The 21,577-nt window shown below is 34.3% G+C and overlaps 1 protein-coding gene across 6 annotated transcripts in view; it reads right to left on the bottom strand.

Moving 5' to 3' along the window:
- Positions 1–2,276: 2,276 nt before the first annotated feature.
- PUM2 (pumilio RNA-binding family member 2) overlaps positions 2,277–21,577 on the bottom strand; it is a 67,208-nt gene continuing 47,907 nt past the window's right edge. For 3 of the 6 annotated variants that reach the window (XM_008573300.1, XM_008573273.1, XM_008573307.1), the window contains 8 exons: positions 13,933–14,200; positions 12,642–12,771; positions 10,880–11,008; positions 8,490–8,627; positions 7,707–7,832; positions 7,367–7,488; positions 6,644–6,836; positions 2,277–5,292 (listed from right to left, as the gene is read on the bottom strand). In XM_008573300.1, the coding sequence (XP_008571522.1) occupies positions 5,161–5,292; positions 6,644–6,836; positions 7,367–7,488; positions 7,707–7,832; positions 8,490–8,627; positions 10,880–11,008; positions 12,642–12,771; positions 13,933–14,200 (1,238 nt within the window). In that variant the 3' untranslated portion in view covers positions 2,277–5,160. Of the gene's footprint in view, positions 5,293–6,643; positions 6,837–7,366; positions 7,489–7,706; positions 7,833–8,489; positions 8,628–10,873; positions 11,009–12,641; positions 12,772–13,932; positions 14,201–21,577 lie in introns of all 6 variants that reach the window. The other 3 variants (XM_008573291.1, XM_008573267.1, XM_008573282.1) reach the window with 1 other exon arrangement.

Below are 21,577 nucleotides of genomic sequence, written 5' to 3' on the forward strand. Positions count from 1 at the left end.
CCTTGCTAATAAGCCAGATATATAAGGCAGAGCTTTACTGAGGAGTTACTGTGGTTTCCTTCAGATGAACCTCAAAACTTGATGCATCAAGTTTTGGATTGACTCACAGAGAGCTTTTTCCTCACTTTGCTATGACTATGGCTCAACTCTCAAAGCAGACATTTATAAACGACTAGAGGTAACTTTCTGAATTACTCAGCAAAACACTGATTTGTCGGCAGGTTTGTTCTTCTACTAAAGCATAATCACAAAGTCAAGGGCTTCTCACATCAAGGATTTCCAAACTAGTCAGTGAAAATGATGCAACCGATGGGTGTGAGAAATGGCAGAGATCAACTGATGGTCTTGAACCAGAGTCTTACCTTCACAAAACCTCGGCAGCTTCTCAGTCTCTAACATGATTTCTTAGGTGTGTGTGTGGGAGAGATATTCTCCACCAAACTGGATTTTCTTGCCCTTCTGTCCATCCTGGCAGTTTTTGCACCTCAGAGCAAATCTACATATATTAGTACGAAGAAAAAGAGGACTAAGAACTAAAATGCCAGAAAATTCCTTAGTCATACTTTTAATAATTTTCCTATGGAAAACTATTTTCCTATCTTCCTACTGATTTGTCTGCAACTCAAGAGTTTTGCTCATCTGCAGAAACATAAACGAACTACAAAGCAGATGTTTTGAGTCTGCATATAGGCAAATTAAAAAAAAAAAAACAACTTTAATTATTGTGACCAAAATGATGGTCAGGAGTCACCTTGTTAGCTAACATGTACTCACTTGCCAGCGCACCCTCACAATCTTAGCAGGTTGATATCATTTCCCCTACCGAAATGAGGAAACTAAGGCTTAAAAGATGAAACCCTTTGCCTAACAGATGTAAAGCTATAATGCTTGGAATCTGAGCAGTCTAATGCCCAAACCCACCCTGAACCATTACTTAATCTAGTCAGTTTCTTTCTCCTTCAACTACCAAATAATATACAAGGCTATTTCATCTGGTTTAAGTTTCTGGTAAATATTTTTAAAGAGTTCTATGATGGAACATAAACTGGAGAATCTACCTATAGGAAGTTCACTAAAAACCCCACCTAATATTGAGCTTCCTGTAGGACCTATCCTGTAGCTGTTCTGTGGGTAGTCAGATTAGAACCCCTACTTTACAAACAGGAAGATGTCCACATGTGGCAGGTCCAACCTGGGACCTAGATCCCCTCCTTCCCTCTGCAGTGCAATGCTCTTCCCCAGGCACAAGGCAGCCTCTTAGAAGTTGAGTAACAGGGCCTCAGCATTCCATTCTTTCTCACCTCCCAGTCCACAGACGAATTTTCTGAAATGTCTAGAGCATCCAAATCCCATCAGACAGGTTAAACCAACTCCTTTTAAGTTAGATAGGCAAGGCAGACAGTGAATACTGCTCCTCAGGTGGTTTTCTGCCCCTCTCATCTTTTTTTTCTTAAAATCTTCCTGAGAAAGTGCTGTCCTGAGGACAAATAGAGTAACCATTACACAAGTCACTTTAGGAAAACTACTTTTAGGTTGGTAAGTTAGGGCGGGAAGATGTGATATTTATTTCCTTTTCTTGTAATTTCACTACAAAGTGGGGTAGGCCAACAATTCCAGACGGCTGCTTTTATAGCTCTAAATAGACCCAAACCAAGATAAAATTAAATGTGATGAAGTCTCCTTTTCCCACTTAGCTTTATGTAAATCTCCATCTTGGATTCTATCAAATTAGTCTGGCTTTTTAAATAGCTATAGAAGGGAAGGGAAAATGAAAATGGTATTAGCATTTGTTGACAATTAGGTTTTAGGTATCTTTTATATATTCTCGGTTCTTAAAACCAACGAGTAAGTAGCACTATCCCATGATACAGATGAAGGCATCAAGACTTATATAAGTTAACACACACAAATTCACGTCTGAACCCAGATTATTCTTATTTTAGACAACACTGCCTCCTCCAGTTCATGTGGAAAGGAAACAAACACCTATGGGTAAAGGCGTGTGATTTACTTAATCCTCAAAACAACCTAGAAGATGTATCATTTTATCAAAACAAAAACAGGCTTAAAGTTTTATCCTATGAAGTACGTAATTACTCTATGGGTTAATGATTAGGCAGATCCTGAATATTAATCAAAAGATGGGATTAATACCATCAGTACAGATGGGATCCATGTCCCCAGAATAGCATCCATGTGACAAAAATATTTGTTTTCCTTATGTCAGAGTAAACTTGAATGGGAAATCTTAATTATAATTGAGGCACAGAGGGGTATTTTATCTAGAGAAAAACACAAGACCAGGTTTATTTCATACAATGTTATTCACACATTTTTCATTTTCTAATTTATACATAATATACAAAGAAGTGAAGATAACATTATTTCATATGAACCAATAAGAGCCAGGACTTAGACAAACTGGTCCAGAAACAATCCAAATCAAAAGGAGACACTCGAGAGTAAAACCTAAGCAGTTCTGCCCAATTAAATTTCTTTATTCTGAAATGCCATTTTCAGATTTAACCAAAATTCATGCCAACTTGCTAAAAGGAGGAATTTGGGTGGGCACCAAAAATGGCAGACCATAAAATTTCTATAGAAAGTATTTTTCTAAAATAGACCTAAAAGTACTGGGAAGATTGGGTTGTCAGCACTGGGACACATGGGAACATTAGGACCCCAAGAAGAGGGTTCAGTTTCCCAATGTAGTATTCTCTAGGACTTGTAATTTTCTAAGTTTGCAGAGATAACTGCCTGTGCTAACAGAGGGTAAGGATAAAGGAAAACTAGGAATTCAAACTGTACAAATACAGGAAAGTCATTACCAATCTCCAACAAGGACAGCTTTGACCCTGAAACCACAGGCTGATGTTACTGGGAACCCAAGTTTAAGACAGGGCCAAGATACTCTGAGTCTGGCAAAACAAAGTAGAAAAGGCTGGAAGAGAGCAGCTCCGAATAGAGAAAAAAAGCAAAAGCACTGCTACTGTGAGAGGGACATGGTGGTAAACCGCTGTGACTATGAGAAGGAACAGTGACCAGTGGTTGGATTTAATGGCCTCATCAAGGAATGCTGAATTAGAAAACTAGAATAACTCAACATCAAACATGAAAAAGTATGCCTGGCACCTCAAGCTTTATGCCATTATTTTTAGGTTCATAATATGAACAGCTAAGTGATAAAAACCTTTATATATTCAATATTGTGCTCAGAAGATTACTTTTCTTCTGCAGACCTCTACTTAAAAAATCCCTTCCATGTTCAACCGACAGAGATAGAATGTTCATTTTAGTTTTCAGCACTAAACATAAGTGGGTCAACATAAATGTTTATACAAAATACTGACTTCAACAAAATACAAAGCACTTTCTTTATCTTTCAGAAACTGAATATACAAAGCAAGTTTTTTTTCCAAAATATTTTCATAGGCAAAGGATTAAAAACGATTTTAATTATACACATATGGTCACAATTTTGCCTTAAAAAGATTGTTGGGAAATGTACATAAGGCCGCTTGTAAATGTACATCATGTTACTGTTATGTCTTATGTCCAGAGAAAAAAACGTTATCATACAGATTTGCTCTTACTTGGGAGTAGGCTATTCAAAAATACAGTACTCTTCTGTACAAAGAAAAAAGTCACATCACATTTAATAAGATGGAAAAAGCATTGGCCTCCATGGTAACCAAATATCTCCAGTCCAATACTTTCTATTATGCACAATACCCTGACTTCATTTGAAAGTGATCCAAATCCTAGCATGTCCATATTAACAGAGTCAACAACTATGTTATAAAACAAAATGTTTCTCACAATAATAAAAAGAAAGCTGGTTCATACTTCTGAAACCATATAAAGATAAAAAATTTTTAAAAAATCACTCTCGATTTGGAGAAATAAATTTACATTATACAACACTATATTGCCAGGTCAAAGAGGGCAGGGACATAAATGTACACTAAAATGCAAATGTTTCCCAAAGAGATAAAACAAATTCCATTTACAGCATGAAGGTTTACAAATGTACACCTGTACAACCAAGGAAAGTGTCACTACTAAATTAGCAAGGCTTTTATAATAAACATTGAAACAAGATTTGTTTTCAAAGTGTAAACTTACATCTATTACTACACACACAATGCATATATTTATAGGAAGCAAAAAAAGCTATCTGAATATGTAATCATGCTTAAATGTTGAGCTATCAAATTCACTTCTCAGTGGCCCCTTTTCACCTCTATCTGGTTCTGCATCTACTTTCTGCATCTACTAATAAAAAGCAAAATAAAGCTCAACACTTCCTCAACGTGTCTTTGTAATTCTATAAGCAAAACAAAATACAAATTTCCACTCTTTCTCATTGCAAACCAAACTGAAAAGTTAATATAAGACTTAACTTTTCATTTAGTGCACTTAACTGGATAGAAGTGTCACCATGATTTTGCTTTTTCTAACTATTACAACAATTACATATGTAAGTATATACAATTCTTCTGTACATTGTCAGAGACATTTTAGGGCAGTATTTGTATTAAAGTACATCCACTGTAAATAATGTTCTTTTTATCTCCAATAATTTTATTCTTACTTGCTTTTTATTTGCATGATAGTTTGTGAATTACCAAAATACAACTTAACTTTCTTTTTAAAATACTAATATTTATGCAGTTGATTGTTAATGTTATAAAAGGCTTCATGCAAAAAAGAAAAAAAAGGGGGGGAGGACTATAATTCTATATACATCTCTATAAACCTGTTGTGCTATGGGGTTGTAGACCTACCAGACTGCAAGCCAGTTTATTAAAAGAATACTGAACTTTTTTCCTTTAAAAACTATTTTTGTGACTTTACAAGGTAAAAATTTACAAAATATGTGACAACTTTTTTTGATACAGTTACATCATATACAGGCATTCTGTGCTTTGCCAGCAATCCAATCTGATAGGTCTCCACTCAGGGCTGAATTTAATTTATAATTCACCACTCTCCCCCCAAATATACACAAGAACCTTAAAAAATTTACAAATGGATGAATAAAGTCAATAAATAGTTTTGCTTTAAAAAAAATTTGAAGATTCATAGTTGAGTTGCGTTTTGATAATTCACAAAGGAAACGTTCTTTTCACATGGTTAAATCATCTTTTCTTTTTTTCTTTACAGCATTCCATTTGGTGGTCCTCCAATAGGCCCAAGATCTGGACTATTTTTCAAATAATATTTTTCCAACTTGGCCAGTATATGCTTTCCGTATGTATATTTGCGTAAAGTAGTAATGTGAGGGCGAATCTGAAAAACAAATAATCTGCTTAGGAAATCTAAGTTATTATAGTTTTTGATTTCTTAAAAAAGTGGCCCCCAATCTGGATAATTTAGAGAAATAACTGCAATTTAAAAATTTAAATCCAAAAAAAGCTACTTTTTGCAAAAGCAGTTCTGATCCGTTCAATCCCTCCTCACATCTCCTCTAAGAATTGTTCAATGAATAAACAAACCATTGCTTCTAAACTATGTCACATGCAAACAGAGAGAAGCTCCAAACAGCAGAAAAGTATCACCAGTGATCTTTCCATCCACACTGACAAAGCTTTAATAAGTAATAATAACGTATTGATAAGGGTATGGTCAAACAGGCACTCTTCGCACATTATGGATAGATAGATGTGTAAACCCGTATGAGATTTTTTGAATGCAACTTGGGAGTATCTACTAAAATGTAAAATATTTATATACGTTTGACCCAGCGATTCCACAACCAGAAATTTATCCTGCCAAAACACTTAATTATGCAGACTTCCATAAAAGCACAACTTGTAACAGTTAAGAAAACTGGAAACAATCCAATTATTATATAATGGTTAAATACTGTAGCTGTTAAAAATAAGACTGAAAAATTTCTGTATGTATTATTTTTAAGCACAAATATTAAATTAAAAAACAGGTAGAAAATTTAGTATATCAAGTTGAAGAATGAATTTTAAAAGTCAGGAAGTCAAAACACTTTTAAGGCTATGAGGAGTCTTAAGAGATCATTTCTTCTCTACATAAGGAGAGGTCCAAAGAGGTTATGTACTTTGCTCCATGTTTCCTAAATGAATAAATTTAGAAGATCAAGAGTGACTATTCAAATATTACTTCTTTCAGTGTTCTTTTTAACAGTAAGTTTTCCTGTGGCAATTAATGATTTCTTAAAAGAACCACTAGATTTCTAGGAGGAGAACACAGAAAGCAGCTTGAAAGGAAAGTATTAGGAGATACTACTATACTCCCACCCAATTAATGAAATCAGCCCAAAATTCTCTTTAGATTAGTGGGAAAATATAATTACATTTAAAATCCAATGTTCAACCCATTGATTATGGCAAATCAAGTATACCTAAATAAGACGTAGGAAGAAAGAATAATGTTAAATGTAGGTTAACAGATGAGAAATGAATGTGATTTTACTAAGTAGATGACCTTGAGAATTTAATATAAGTGGAAACCATACCAATATCTGACAAAGGTTATCCATGGATTTTAATTTTTTTCTCCAGTTATAACATATATGAGGAAATTAAAGCCTAGTCAAGTTAAATGTGTAGCCTAAAATCACACAGACAAATTGAGTTACCTATTCAAGTGCTAAACACCATATTACCTTATGCATGATTATCTTCCTTTGAGCAGGTTCAGCCATATCAATCATCTTCTGAACCACATAATTGGCATATTGGTCCTTCATCATGGTGTATAAGGCACTGTGAGGACCATCATTCTGGCAGCAAACCTCATCAATCAGTAAAGCTCTCTCAGCACGGGAGGCATGAGTAACACACTTTTCTACTACATTGCTAAAAATTAAAGTGCATACAAAAAATATTATTTTTTCATTTATAGAAAAATTTCCTTGACATTTGAAAGAAACTGCTCCAACACATTAGAAAACAGAAGAGGAGTCAAGATGGAATTCTTCTGTCTTGACAATTACTTTTAAAACAGAAATTGGTATCATAGGACAACCCACATTTTGACATCCACAAGTTTAATTAATAGCCTCTTAAGATTACAATTCGAAAAAGAAAACCAGGTCATTAATAAGGCCTGAGACTTTCAAAAGCATACTAAGAAAATTTTGCATTTTCTCACAGGTCTTGGGGACAAGTAATTTTCTAAAAAGAGATTTCAAAAATGAAATGTATGTGGGCAAAACCAATTTATGTAGATTTTCACAAAATAAGAGCCATGTTCTGTATGTACCTTTTAATGCCACCAAAGAAGCTTATAGTTTAATGCTATAGTCTACACATGCGTTTCTGTGCTTACTAATAAAAGCCAAGGAGTTGAAAGAATTGACCCCTGGAATTAGAAAGTACTATAATACCTGGCAAATTTGTGTTGACTCAGGGCTAAGACCTTTCCTCTGATTTCGGAAACAATTTTGCTCTTGTCTTCAGGTCGACCATGTTCCAGCACATGCTGAATAACGTAATTGCCATACTGATCCTAAAGACAGATATTTAAAAATTACTTTCATAATGATTATTCTTTAAAAAGATGTTAATCATTTGTCTAAAATTCTAGTAGTATAGTCAGGAGAATATGACAGGCTTTTGCCTCGCTGTCTCTATAGTGTGTTTAACAATAAATTACATTTCTTTCACAAAACCAGAACAACTTCCTAATATATAAAAACATTTCAAATTATTAGGGAACTTATATACCTGTACCAACTGCTCTGTATGTTGGTGAAGTTCTTCTAAAATAGGTAGGGTCTGTTCCGCAGTGCAATGCTCTAGGATGCGCTGAATTACTCTGCAACCGTAAGGATGAGTCGAAAGCACAAACACCTTAAAACAATTAGAAAAATTAAAAACTGCATTCTCTAACATTTTTGAACAGTATAGGCAGATAGGTTTTTGACAATGTGCTGAATGAGTTTAAAACAGAAGGGTGATGGACTCACATTTAATGTGACTACCACAGTGTTAGCTAACACCGGGAAGCTGGGGGAGGAAGTGCTCAATTTAGGAGCCAAAGATATTTTGAGTAATAGGATCAGAAATTGAGAATATGTATTAATAGAAAAAAATGGATGTGAGCAGAAGGGTAGTTTAGCACTGTAATGAAGAGCTATTAATTACTATGTATTAGTTCCTAATTGCTATGTATTTTCTGTCTTTTATTATACAGTCTTAAGTCTTCCCTCCTTGCCCTCTTCTAGGAAATTTGGAAAACGATGTTGGGCTTATAATTCTAATAGTGAATTACCTTTCCTTTTTTAAAGAAATATGATTAAACTTGTATTTCTAGGTTTTTCAGCTCAAAAAATGAAGCTATCTACTGACTTTATGAAAGAGGCAGAAATTAATGCACATTTACTATTTTGTCTTCTATTTTTAAATGCAAGTGCTGTGTATTATCTTATGACTTACAAAAAATGTGTCAACATTCAAATTCTACAATAATTCCCTGCTAACAAATTAGAAATCAAAAATAAATCTTACTTGTCCTTTGAAAGCATCAATGATAAACTGCAGTGACTGTGGCTGAACACATTCAATACATTTTTGTACAACATGATTTCCATTCTGATCTTTCACACATTTGAGTACATGACCATCTAGTTCCTTTACCATTTCACTCTGCAAAAGAGAAGATGGTATTTAAGTAATCAGCTCATCAAACAACCTAATTAGAATTAAAAATACTGAGACAGGAAGAGAAATATACTAAAAAATATTATTTCCTGTAATTTTTTAAAAGAACAAACATTAAAAATTTTTTTTCCTTTGGTGTAATTGGCAGAAACCACTGAAGGTGAGAAATACCAAAACATATTGCAGAATTATAATCTAAATAATAAATATTGAAATACAACCTGGTGATATTGAATTTGCCATACTGAAACTAGTCTTCACTGTGTACAACTTCCACTAATCTTTCTGAGCTGGTAACATATAACTAATTCAGAATTCTATACTTTTGCCCTAATTAGCACTCCCCCCTTCCCAAAGGAATTATTTTTAATGGCTGTAGGAGTATATCAACTGCATGGAAAAAGGTAAGGAATTGAGCACTTATGGGCTATGTGATTTTCACATATTATTTCAATAATTCCCATAAGGGAATGAATTATAGTTAAGACATTTTTACTCTTTCTTTCTTTTTTTTTTTTTCCTTTTTTGTCTTTTTTCGTGACCGGCAACGGATCGCAACCCTCAGTGTCGTGCCCGTACCGGACCGGGACCGGCAACGGGATCGCAACCCTCGGTGTTGCCCCCGCACCTCGCTCAGCCAGTGAGCAGCCAGTCTGTATGTGGGATCCGAACCCTCGGCGGGAGCGCTGCCGCGCTTCCCAAGTGGCGCACTGTAGCAGTGCGCCACCGGGCCGGCCCCTTATTCTTCCTTTTTAATGCTCTTATAATAAAGTACTTTTATTTATCATTGATAACAATAATCTATGTGCCTTATTACAGCTATAAAAAATAGTACTGTGGAGAAATGGAGTACACATACTCAGTATAAAAGTATTCACATTTAAAATATCTTTAAGAATAGAATACTATTATTATTCATCAACTGATTCACATAAGATTTACTCCTAAAGTTTTATTTTTTTGAATATCAAAGACATTTAAAATATCTGCACCAGGTTGAACCTTGTGGCAAAGAAGTTCTAAGCTTTTACATAATGAAATTTATCTTTCTCCATTGTGACATATCTTCAGTTACTCTAAAACTCAGGATTTCCTCCAGAGAAATAATAGTATTTTCTCACAAAATTTTAATGCTGTGATTAATATATACACATGCACACATACATATCCATCCATATACTATTGTTTTTAATTCTGGAATTTGCTTTTATTGTATAAGTCAAAGCTGATATCTTTCCAAACTTATTTCCACTAACTTTTCACAAATAATTTTTTTCCTCACTCTTATTATGCCTTCATTGCAGCACATATATAACATACATAAAATAGTATCTCTTAACTTCATATTAAAAGTCTGCTTAATTTCATACAAGATTCCCACTAATTAGTGTTGCTTCACAGTGTATTTTAAAATTTGATAAAATCAGCATTTATCCACATCCCCTGTAATCAATATTCTTGTCTATTTTAAATAATTTTAAAAGTTATTTTGATCAGTTACAAGTCCCATCATTGTATGACTGAAACTGCATTAATCCTTTGTATTTCTCATTTAATTTATGAGTTCTCTTTCAAAAAACTGGGATTCTTAGGTTACTTTTCTATTGAGTTAGATTTAAAAATTGTTTTTATGTATCTATTTGACCAGCACTCAGAAATGTTATTGGTCTTAAAATTTTCTTATAATAGAAACATTAGACACAATCCAAATAAACACTGGAAATAGTAAAAAATGCATTCTGATATTACAGAAAACCAAATAAGCAAGTGACAGCAAAAACACCCATTATTTAGCACTCTGTTTACCACATGTAGGTAACTCAAATATCTTTATTTAGAGACAAAAAGATGCTGAAGGGAATAAATAGTACAAATCAAAAATATGGGCCAAGCCCGTGGCGCATTCGGGAGAGTGCGGCGCTGGGAGCTCAGCGACGCTCCCGCCGCGGGTTCGGATCCTATATAGGAATGTCCGGTGCGCTCACTGGCTGAGCGCGGTGTGGGCGACACCACACCAAGGGTTGTGATCCCCTTACCGGTCACGAAAAAGACAAAAAAAAAAAATGCTTTGTACCTTTTAACTATTAATGTACTGTTTGAGACAGATTTTTAAATAATATTTTAGACTAGTGGAAATACTGAAGACATTTAATTTCAAAATTACTATAAGATAAAAAGAAGTAATAAGTTAAAAAATGAATGAAATAATGCAAAATTTTGTCTTAACTTACAATTACCTGCTGGTCAGATGAAATAGACTCTAATGCTTTCTGAATAACACGGCAGCCATACATCTGCAAGGCTAAGGGTAGAACATGACCACGAATACGAGTAGCCAAGGCTAATTTTTGATCCAAACTCCCAAACTGACAAAGAAAAATATATTAATAAAAAGTGACCATAATATTACTTTGTTAAACTTGAATAAGACACAGTTTGTAGCCTATTGAATCTATTTTTCAAATACTACATTTAGTAATTATGTAGGGAGGAGGCATTAAGGTAGAAGCCAATTAAGATAGACCCAGATATACTCGCAAGATAACTTTATTTTCTTTTTTGTTAAGTCAGACATACTTATCTAAAATTTCCTTGATACTAACATATTAACCATCTTTTAAAGTAATATTCTTTTAAAGTAAACATCTTCATTTCTAACAAACAAAAACCCTTATCTTTAATACTCACATATGAACTTCTGAGCCATACACTGAGACCACTAAAACTTTCTCACCTAGATAATTCTCAAACTATATTCTCATAAAATTGAGAAGGAAACCTGTTAAGTTACAACACAGTTAGTTAAAAACTAAAAATTAGCTAAATTACAAAATAAGACACACCTATAAATCGAAATAAAGACTACAGAATTATTTATTACCTGGTTCGCCTAAGACTTACTCCCAATGCTTTACATTTTCAAATATTAATCAGGACTAATATTAAACTTTTCATTTCAAGTAGGCTCACATAATTTTTGTGTGTGTGTGATAAAACATATATACACCATAAATATGACATTTTTAGGTGTATAATTTAATGGCATTAATTACATTCACACTGTTGTACAACCATCATAATTTAACCTTTTCCATGACCTCAAACAGAAATGCTGTACTCATTAACAATAACTTCCTATTCCCCTCCTCCCCAGCCCCCATAAGCCCTAATCTATTTCATGTCCTTATGAATCTGCTATTCTATATATTTCATATAGGTGGAACCCTACAATGTTTTTCTTTTGTGTCTGGCTTACTTCACTTAGCTCAATGTTTTCAAGGTTTGTCCATAATGCAGCTTGTATCAGAACTTTGTTTCTTTTTACGGCTGAATAATATTCTATTGTATGCACATACTACATTTTGTCTATACATTCATCTGCTGATGGACATTTGGGTTTCTACCTTTTGGCTGTGGTGAATAATGGTGCGATGAATGCTGGTGTCCAAGTTCCTGTTTTCAGTTCCTTTGGATATATACCTATGAGTGAACTACTGGGTTGTGCAGTGATTTTATGTTTAGTTTTTTGAGGAACTGCCAAACTTTCCCATGATGGCTGCACATTTTACATTCCCACCAGCAATGTGAGAAGGTTTTCATTTCTCGCCATCCTCATCCACATTTGTTATTTTCCATTTTTTAATTACAGCCGTCCTAGTAGGTGTAAAGTGCTATCTCATTGTGATTTCGATTTGCATTTTCCTAATGACCGAAGATACTGAGCATTTTTTCATGACTTATGAGCCATTGTATTATCTGCTAAGGAGAGATGTCTATTCAAGTCCTTTGACAATTTTTTTAATTAGGTGTTTTTTGTTTTTGGGAGTTTTGGAGCTCTTTATATATTCTGGATATATCTTTACCAGATATATGATTTGCAAATATCTTCTCCCAGGTTTATATAATTTTTATATGAAAATGACTATTACACAACTTTAAAGGCTTTTCTTTGCACTAAATGTGCAGTTGGTAGATACACAAATATGCATGTGTGCTTACCTCAAAAAACTTCTGTATAACATAGTTGCCAAAAACATCCGTCATCAATTGATAGGCTGCTTGCAGAATTTCATTAAATACCATCTGTCGCTCAGCTGGAGTAGCTCTCTCTAGCTTTTGCTGTATGAACCTATGTGGGGAAAAAATTTAAGTGCCATGGACAGACAATAGGTTGAAAAGCAGCTCTGCAAAATTTCTTACTTGAATATATCACATGTCCTCTCCTGCACATATACACACAAATAAAATTATTTCCAGAAGTAATACTATTATAGTTTAGACAGTGAACAGCTAATTTACAAAAAACCCCAAAAAACAAAAAAACAAAACAGAAGAAGCGTTTAACACCTTAACTTAAAATAACTACTAGTTAGACTGACATAAACCTAAACATACAGATGTTTAATCTTTCTTAGATTACCTCTCTTATAATCAAGGAAAAAGAAAATTACAAAGATCTTGCTGGTTATTCATTTATTTTTCATAATATATTACTAAATATCTATTTTTTAAAAAAGTTTTGAGTTTACCATAAAACTATAAAGAGGCAATTTCTCAAAAAAATTTTTTTTTTGTGACCGGCAAGGGGATCGGAACTCTTGGCTTGGTGTCACCTGCACCGCGCTCAGCCAGTGAGCACTGGCCATCCCTATATAGGATCCGAACCTGAGGCCTCAGCACTCCTAGCACCGCTGCGCTCCCAGCGCTGCACTCTCCTGAGTGAGCCACGGGTTTGGCCCAATTTCTCGAATTTAATAAATGTGTTAAAATTCTATTTTCCTTTCTTGAGAATGCTAATTCACATGTACCTCTCAAGCATTACATCAAGTATGTTTAATGTAAACAGGCACCAAATTTTCCTATAACAAATGTAAAATATTTCAATTTAAGTCAAATCACATTTAACATTAGCCTATACAAAAGCTTTTAACTTTTTTTTTTTTTTTTTGCTATTTTTTGAAGACAAAATATACACCAGGGACATTTAAATCTGTAAATATAATTCAGAGCCAATAATAATCCAATAAAAGGCACTGCTATATTTTCATTATAAAAATATCCTCGTTGTAGAAAACCAGGAAACCATAAAAAGTAAATTTAAAAGCCTTTATATTTTTATAATTTATCCTACTGTGAAAGAAAAAAATACATAATCCATATTAGGTTTTATTTTTTAAAAACTTCACTTAATGTAGATTAGCTGAGCCTAGTCATGGAAAATTTGATTTTATAAGGTAGCAATTTTAAAGCAAATACGAAGGGAAAAGTATCACGAATCATAATCACTTACCTAGAACCATGCTGGTCTTGAGAGAACTCAACTATGTGTCCAATCAAATCTCTAAGTTGAAGGTTTGGGAAGCGGTTGTTTCTGAAATCTTCCAATAATCTACTGCGGCCAGAAGGCATAATATCTGACCTATTATACCGAAGCCGAGAAGGAGGAAAGAGCTGGCTGCTGGAGCTAAACAGACTGGAAGTGCTTGAAGCACTTCGATATTTTGCTTCTGCTCCAGGTGCCGCAGAGATATATCGACCACTACCATTTGTCAGTCCTCCTACAACAAAGCAGCTGTAGTCAGTAAATATTTTTGACAAAGTTATTCCTCAAATAATAGTTACTAAAACTATAAATTCAGTCAATAAAAAATTATTTCCCCCACTAATTCCTATTTGTTATGACAGGAAATTAAAATTGGAGGGGAAAATTTCACACAGATACTTAACATATGTAGCTATATAAAAAAGAGAGAGACCAGAAAACACAAGAAAAATAAACCTGTATCTGCTCTTGGCAGCTTAGTTTAAAATATAATTCTAAGATCTAATGTCATACCCTGATATCAACACCAGAATAGTGAAACCATCAGCAAAATTTTCAGTTACAGTAACAAGCAAGTTATAAGTAGTCAGCAAACTCAGATTTTAAGCCACTGAAATACTTTGATTGAAATTCATTTGCACTGTTCATAGAATAACAACATTTAGTGTGTTAAATCTGTATTTTTTGGAATATATTAAAAATACAGTAATATATAAGCCATTTCTTAGTTAACCAATTGATTGGTTTTAAAAAAAAAACCACCCACAATATTAGACAATAAGTCTAAATCACACACTTTAAAAATATTTTTAAATTTTTATTAGAAATACTTGCCATAAAATATTAGTATTTTACAGATAAGAAACAGTAATAATAAACAGCAGATATTATTGCTAGAGCCTTTCTCATTTAAGACAAATGAATAAAAAGCCTCTTTATGTCCCACTCCAAACAAGAAAATTACAGGGCAATCAACAGAAATAAAAATAAATATAAGCAGGAAATTGTTTTTATTATAAATAACAGTCTAAAAGTACTTGACAGTGTCCTTTTAAAAAAGAGAAATGTATAGAAAATTGTAAAATAGAGACTTAGTAGTTCAGAAAAACAAAATCCACCATCAGCTTTATGTTATTATATACCAATTCTATGTAGAGTAGTGCTATATATACAATCCAGGCCATGGGCTATAGATGATCCCAAGGACACACTGTCAGTGCAAAGCTATGCAGAGGCATTAAAGGTCAAAAAGAATTACTAGGACAGGGAGCAGAAAAAGAATTCTAATCCCAGAGAGTGAGTTGAGTTATAACATTCCTCTTTTACTTTCTGTCCCTACTATCCCAGCTTTATTTTTCTTCATTCAACTTCCCACTATACAGCATATTATATATTTATTTGAATCTCCAGCCCCCTCTCCAATGTTAAGTGGCATAAAATGACATTCACCTACATGTTAGATATCTGGTGCCTAGAAAAATGTCTGACAGTGAGTGGGTGCACAATATGTATTTACTGAATGACAACTAGAGAGCACACATACTTGATGTAGCATCAACTGCCTAAAGTTCAGTTCTAGAATATCTTGTTAAAGAGTGTAATTTAACAAGCCATCTTATACACCAGAATCACTAACACCAAATTCTTGTTTGTTCCAGTTCTATATAACTATCTCAGCACCCATGTATGAAATATTCAAAATGTGAGAGAGTTAGTCTGAATTTCATCACTACTGTCAACCCTTTCAGTCCCATTACTTCTGTCTTACATCGTTCCAAGAACTGTACGTAACAGTAACTGATCACTAGCCCATTAGATTCTTTAACAAAGAAATTCAGATGACTTTATTTATTTATTTATTTTTAAAAGATGACCGGTGAGGGGATCTTAACCCTTGACTTGGTGTTGTTATTACCACGCTCTTGCAAGTGAGCTAACCAGCCATCCCTATATAGGGATCCAAACCCGTGGCTTTGGTGTTATCAGCACCGCACTCTCCCAAGTGAGCCACGGGCCAGCCCCAGATGACTTTAACAATTACTACTATAGTTGGGTCCTTATCACATCCCAAACTGCCACTTCATTTTCTCTACCATCCTTGATCTTTTTGTAGGGTGGTAGTGCTTTGCTCATCATTCTAATCTATTTTTACATACATCAATTTTATTTTTCCTTTCAAAGGCCATTTTGATAATGTCACTTTATGGTAAAAACCTACAGCATCCGACTAGAGCACATCCTCTAAAATCTTCAACCTAGTTTTCAAGTCATTATTTCATACTTCTCAGACAAATTTCTTAGCAGTACCCTAATTGTTCACCTCCTTCCCATTCATGACTATCTATGTACCATTGCTTATCATTACCTCAAACATAAGGCCTAATCTTATGCTTACTGCACTAAAGATTTTTAACACCAAATTCGAAATACATACTTACCCTAGGAAATGACTAAACCGACTTTATTTGCTACCTACCAAGTATCCTACCAATATCCAACAGGAATTTTTCCTGTATCTAGAGTTTTTGATTGTATTCTATCAGCTCCCAATACCAAACTCTTGATACACCCTTTGTGCAACAACTGTCTTAATCATTATAAACTGTCTTGAGTTTTAAAAATCTTACTTTCAGTTCTAGAAGATTAATCAGTATTGTTTATAAAATAGATAACAATTTCATCCAGAGCAGATACCTTCCTTTCTTTACAAATTAATTAAATAAGCATCTGAAACCCAATTTAAAATATATGTTAAACATTTTAAATCTGATTGTTTAAACATTTAAAGTAGGTTATCCAAAACCTGATTTGGGATTGAGGGACATTCCAAGAAACAGTGAGCCTATCTATACTCTTCAAAAATGTCAAATTCATGAAAAAGAGAAACAGGTAAAGATTCAAGAAAAGAGCTGTGACAAATTAATGTGTGATCCTCAATTGGATAAAGGACCCCCAAGTCAATCAATCTCCTTTCCTCCCTCCCTCTTTCTTATAAAGGACATCAGTGAGACAACTGGCAATGTTTGAATAAAGTGTGCAGATATAGTAGTATTATATCAGTATTAATTTCCTGACTTTGATATTTGTGGTCATATGAAAGAATATCCTTATTTTCAGCAAACATACACTGATATATTTATGATAAGTGACATCATGCCTGCAACTTCCTTTCAAAAGTATCAGAAAAAAAAAATTACGTGTTTGGGGTAGGGTGTGGGAGACAGAATGATAAAGCAAATGTGGAAAATGATAACATTTGGAGAATCTGGGTGAAGGGCATTCTGGAATTTTTTTTTCAAGCTAGTTTTGCAAGCTTCCTGTAAGTCTGAAATTATTCCAGAATTAGTTAAACAGAAACACACGCACACAAACAGGTCATCCATATCACTTCTGCTGCTGGTAGTGTTAAAGCAGATATGTTCTGCGCCAAATGTGTTAAAGAGACAATAGGTCCTTTCAGTTCATCATTCAGTCTCCACTACCATTTACTACCTCTTAATCACTATTTGGATAAGAGTGTCTAGGACACATAGATCAGTACTATAATTTTACAGATGACATCACTATGGTCCAAAAGATGACATCGCTATGTCACATGCAGCTAGCTGGTCAGCCAGGACTCTTAGGCCAGAGCTTATCACATTATAGCATGCTGCCCTTATATGATATTTACTTAAGTATCTTTCAAGTTTATTCATGACAATGTACCGAATGCAAACATCTTACAATTTTACTAGAAGAAATAATATGATTTTACAAGTTTTCATTAATTTCTTTCAGAAGTATATTATTTTAGAACCCTTCCTTATTAAATATCAGAAGTCAAAAAGATTATTTCAAAATACTGGGAAAACACAGGGAACAAAAACATAAACAACCATAAAATAAACAAATCTGATTAGCCTTTACTTTTCATTATTTTCCACCCCCCCACCCCCGGAATTTGTAATGGCAGCTCCTCAATCTATCAGATCTGAGCCTTACTCAAGACGTACTAAATTACTCTGGATAATTGTATTTAAAAAACGTATTTGAAGGCGATTCTGATAGAAGAGTCTGAGAACTAATGAATTAAAATCAAGATAATTTAAGACTTCATTTTACAATAGGTTGCCAACTACTAATTACACATAAAAATGGTAGGGGCTGGCCAGTTAGCTCAGTTGGATAGAGTGTGTTGGTGGTCCAGGGTTTGACGGTTCTATCCCTGTACTGGCCCACCAGCCACCAATGACAGAGAGAAAGACAGTAAGTGAGAGAGGAAGGAGAGAGGGAAGGGGGGAAAAAAAGGCCATTCAAGTAGACTTTGGGCCCTGAAAAGAGTATAATTACATATAGGCCCCTAAGTACAGTCTGTTTCAGAAGGAAGGCAAGGCTATGGAAATCTCAATAAATGGGAAGATGATAAGGGAAGATGATTAATTAGTTGCAGTAGACAAAGAAACAATTAACACAGAATGGGTAGCGCTACGGGAAAAGTCTAAAATGAGAATAGTTCATTTTACAGCATTAACTTTAGTTAATTCTAGCCTATAAAGAGGTCCACTTAGTACTTTCAGTTCACTATTTTTCCTCTGATAACTTTTTAAAAGAAGTTTTTGAAACACTCAGAGTAGACTGTAATAGCCATGAATAATCTTGAATTATTACTACATTTATCTGCCCATCACTTGGCTTTAGTGGGAAAACCCAAGGTTGAGAAGTGGGGAAAAAAAGACGGTAGCACAAGTCACCTTGGGATCTTGGTTCTATATTTCCAAATACTCATAGCTGATACTATATGCTAGACCTTGAAAGTTTATGGTATGTAATAATTTCTTTTGTTGAGAGAGAAAAAAAAAACTATCTGTGAGCCTAACTTATCCTACTACCTACGCACTGACATGGCTTTGTTATCTTCCTGCACCCAATTAACTGTTTTTAAAAGGCAGCTACCATTTATTGAACATTCTGTATCGGACACTGTGATAGGCAAATTTTGCATGAAATGCTGTACTATGTTGGGTTGTATCCTCCAAAAAATCTCTTTAAAAATCTTTTAAGGGCCGGCCCGGTGGCGCACTGGAGAGTGCGCCGCTTAGGAGCGCAGCGGCGCTCCCGCTGAGGGTTCGGATCCCATGTGGAGATCGATTCCCGCTCACTGGCTGAGCGCGGTGTGGGCGCGACACCGAGGGTTGCGATCCCGTTGCCGGTCAGTAAAAAAAGAAAAAGAAAAAAAAAATCTTTTAAGCTACTCATCAGTTGTGGCCATTTGTTTATTATGTACCTCAAAGTTCTTCCAGCTTCTTACTCATTACCCAACTGGCTGAGACTTTGGACTTAGAGCTGGGGACCAGAGGGCAAACTGTAGAGGGTTGAACTGTGCCTGCCCCACAAATATGTTCAAGTTTTAACCTCTGGTACCTATGAATGTGATGTTATTTGAAAATATGGTCTTTGCAGATGTAATCAAGTTAAAATGAGGCCAAACTGGATTAGGCAGGTTCTAATCCAGTGACTGATGTCCTTATAAGAGGAAAATCTAGACACAGAGACACATAAGGAGAACACCATGTGATGATACAGGTGAAGAATGAAGTGCTGCGTCCACAAGCCAAGAAACAAGGACTGCCAGCAACCACCAGAAGCTAGGAAGACCCAAGGAAGGACTGAGCCCAAGATCCTTTAGAGGACGGTTCTGCCGACATCTTGATTTCAGACCTCTAGTCTTCAGAACTGTGAGAAATAAACTTTTGTTGTTTGAAGCCACCTAGTTTTAATAATTTGTTACAGCAGCCCTAGGAAACTAGTACAAACGCCATCCTTTTTTAAAATAAAAAAACCCTAATCATATATTACCTAGAATAGGTAATGTTACATATGTTTAAGCACACAAACGGTGAATGATGAAACAAAGATAATGAAACATAACTGATTAAAGTAGCAATAAAATTTCTTTCCAGATTAATATATGAATGACTTAAATGTGTGGGATTTTTTTTTTTTTCAGAATTAAAAAATTTTTTATATACACGTTGCATTTAAAGTATAAATCCTTTTTATTTATGCTTCTCTAAACTGACAAGTGTTTGCATTATTTTATGATTTTATTGTAATACTGATATATGAGATTGCCATCCTCTTAATAACCCTTGAGACAAACACATCTCCATTTTACTTGTGGGACAACAGGCTTACAGAAGCTAAATAACTTATTCAAGTCAAGGAAGCATGGCTAATAGACTGAATTTTTTTTCCCCACTATTATGTTTGAATAATTCACTTAAGAGTTTTCAGTTATACTCTGCTATATTTGATGCAACAAACATTACAAACATTTAATGCCATATGCCATTCTTAAATCTGGGAACTGGCTGAAGTTACATGGAGTTCAAACTATATAAAAATTTTCTGATTATTATTAGTAACTATGTATTTGCCATATAAAAACACATACATTTTATTGGGTGAAAGACTAAGGCTACAATGAGTTTAAAAAATAAAGTGATCCTAGTTAAAAGTATAATCTTCCACAACATTTTAACAGGCTAATATAAAAAACATAAACATGTCAAGTGTGCTACCCCAAATCTGTAAATTTTCTGACAATAAGTAAGCAAACAGATGCAAACTACAAACCAAAAGTTCTACCATAAAAAATAAAAATCTGTTGTTTTTATTTCTATTTCTATTGCTTGTGATTCTCTTCTAAACAAACAAACAAAAAGATAAGGGGAGACCATCAACACAGAAGGTATTTAATAACCCTCTCTCATTCATCAGAGCATTTAAACAGACTAAGTTTTAACATATGAACTATATAGTCTTCAGACTGGCATTATATCATTTTTATCAATAACCAACTTGACAATTTTCATTATTCCATCAAAAGGGGGTAGGACTTGAATGGTTTCAAAAATTGCCTGAATTTTATATCTTTAGTGAAAACTACCTCCCCCTGTGATTGATGAATATGAGAACACTTTAAAAATCTACCAAAGGAATAAGTAGTAGGATGAGCTTCTACTAGCTGCCTAATATGAACATGTGGGCAAAAATACTTTCCTGCATATTTCAAATCACCCTTTCAGATTTGAATTAAATACTCTTCTTTGGTTAATACTTTTGGTGATAGATAATAAACCATCAAGCTATATCTGTATTTCCTTTTGAATATTCCTACTGAGATTTCATGGCCAGCTGCCTTTCCTGATTGGGCTGAAGAAAAATTGTAGGAGCTGGGATTTTTCTCTTAAACCATGATTACTAAGAAGGATTTATACAATCTTAAGATTTGCTTCATAAATTATAAATACTGGGGAGAATAATTCAGATCCCAAACAAACATTACAGGCACATTTATTTTCTCTCTTGATGGGGTTGTTATGGTAGTGAGAAGAGGGCTGAACTGGGAAGGTGTACTTAATCCAGGAAAACCGTGGGGAAAAAAAAATACACACAAGCACACAAAAACAAAAACCCCACAACTGACTGTCATAATACTTAATTTCTGTGGTGCAGTATTCTAGAGTATGGTCCTGACATAATGAACAGAAAACACTGATTGGGAACAGCCAAATAGTGCTTTAAGGTTAAAGTCTACATAGGATATAAAATATTTTCTTTAAGAAGG

This window comes from Galeopterus variegatus, unplaced genomic scaffold (genome assembly GCF_000696425.1).
Source record: "Galeopterus variegatus unplaced genomic scaffold, G_variegatus-3.0.2 Scaffold52, whole genome shotgun sequence".
In the NCBI taxonomy this organism is placed as follows: domain Eukaryota; kingdom Metazoa; phylum Chordata; class Mammalia; order Dermoptera; family Cynocephalidae; genus Galeopterus; species Galeopterus variegatus.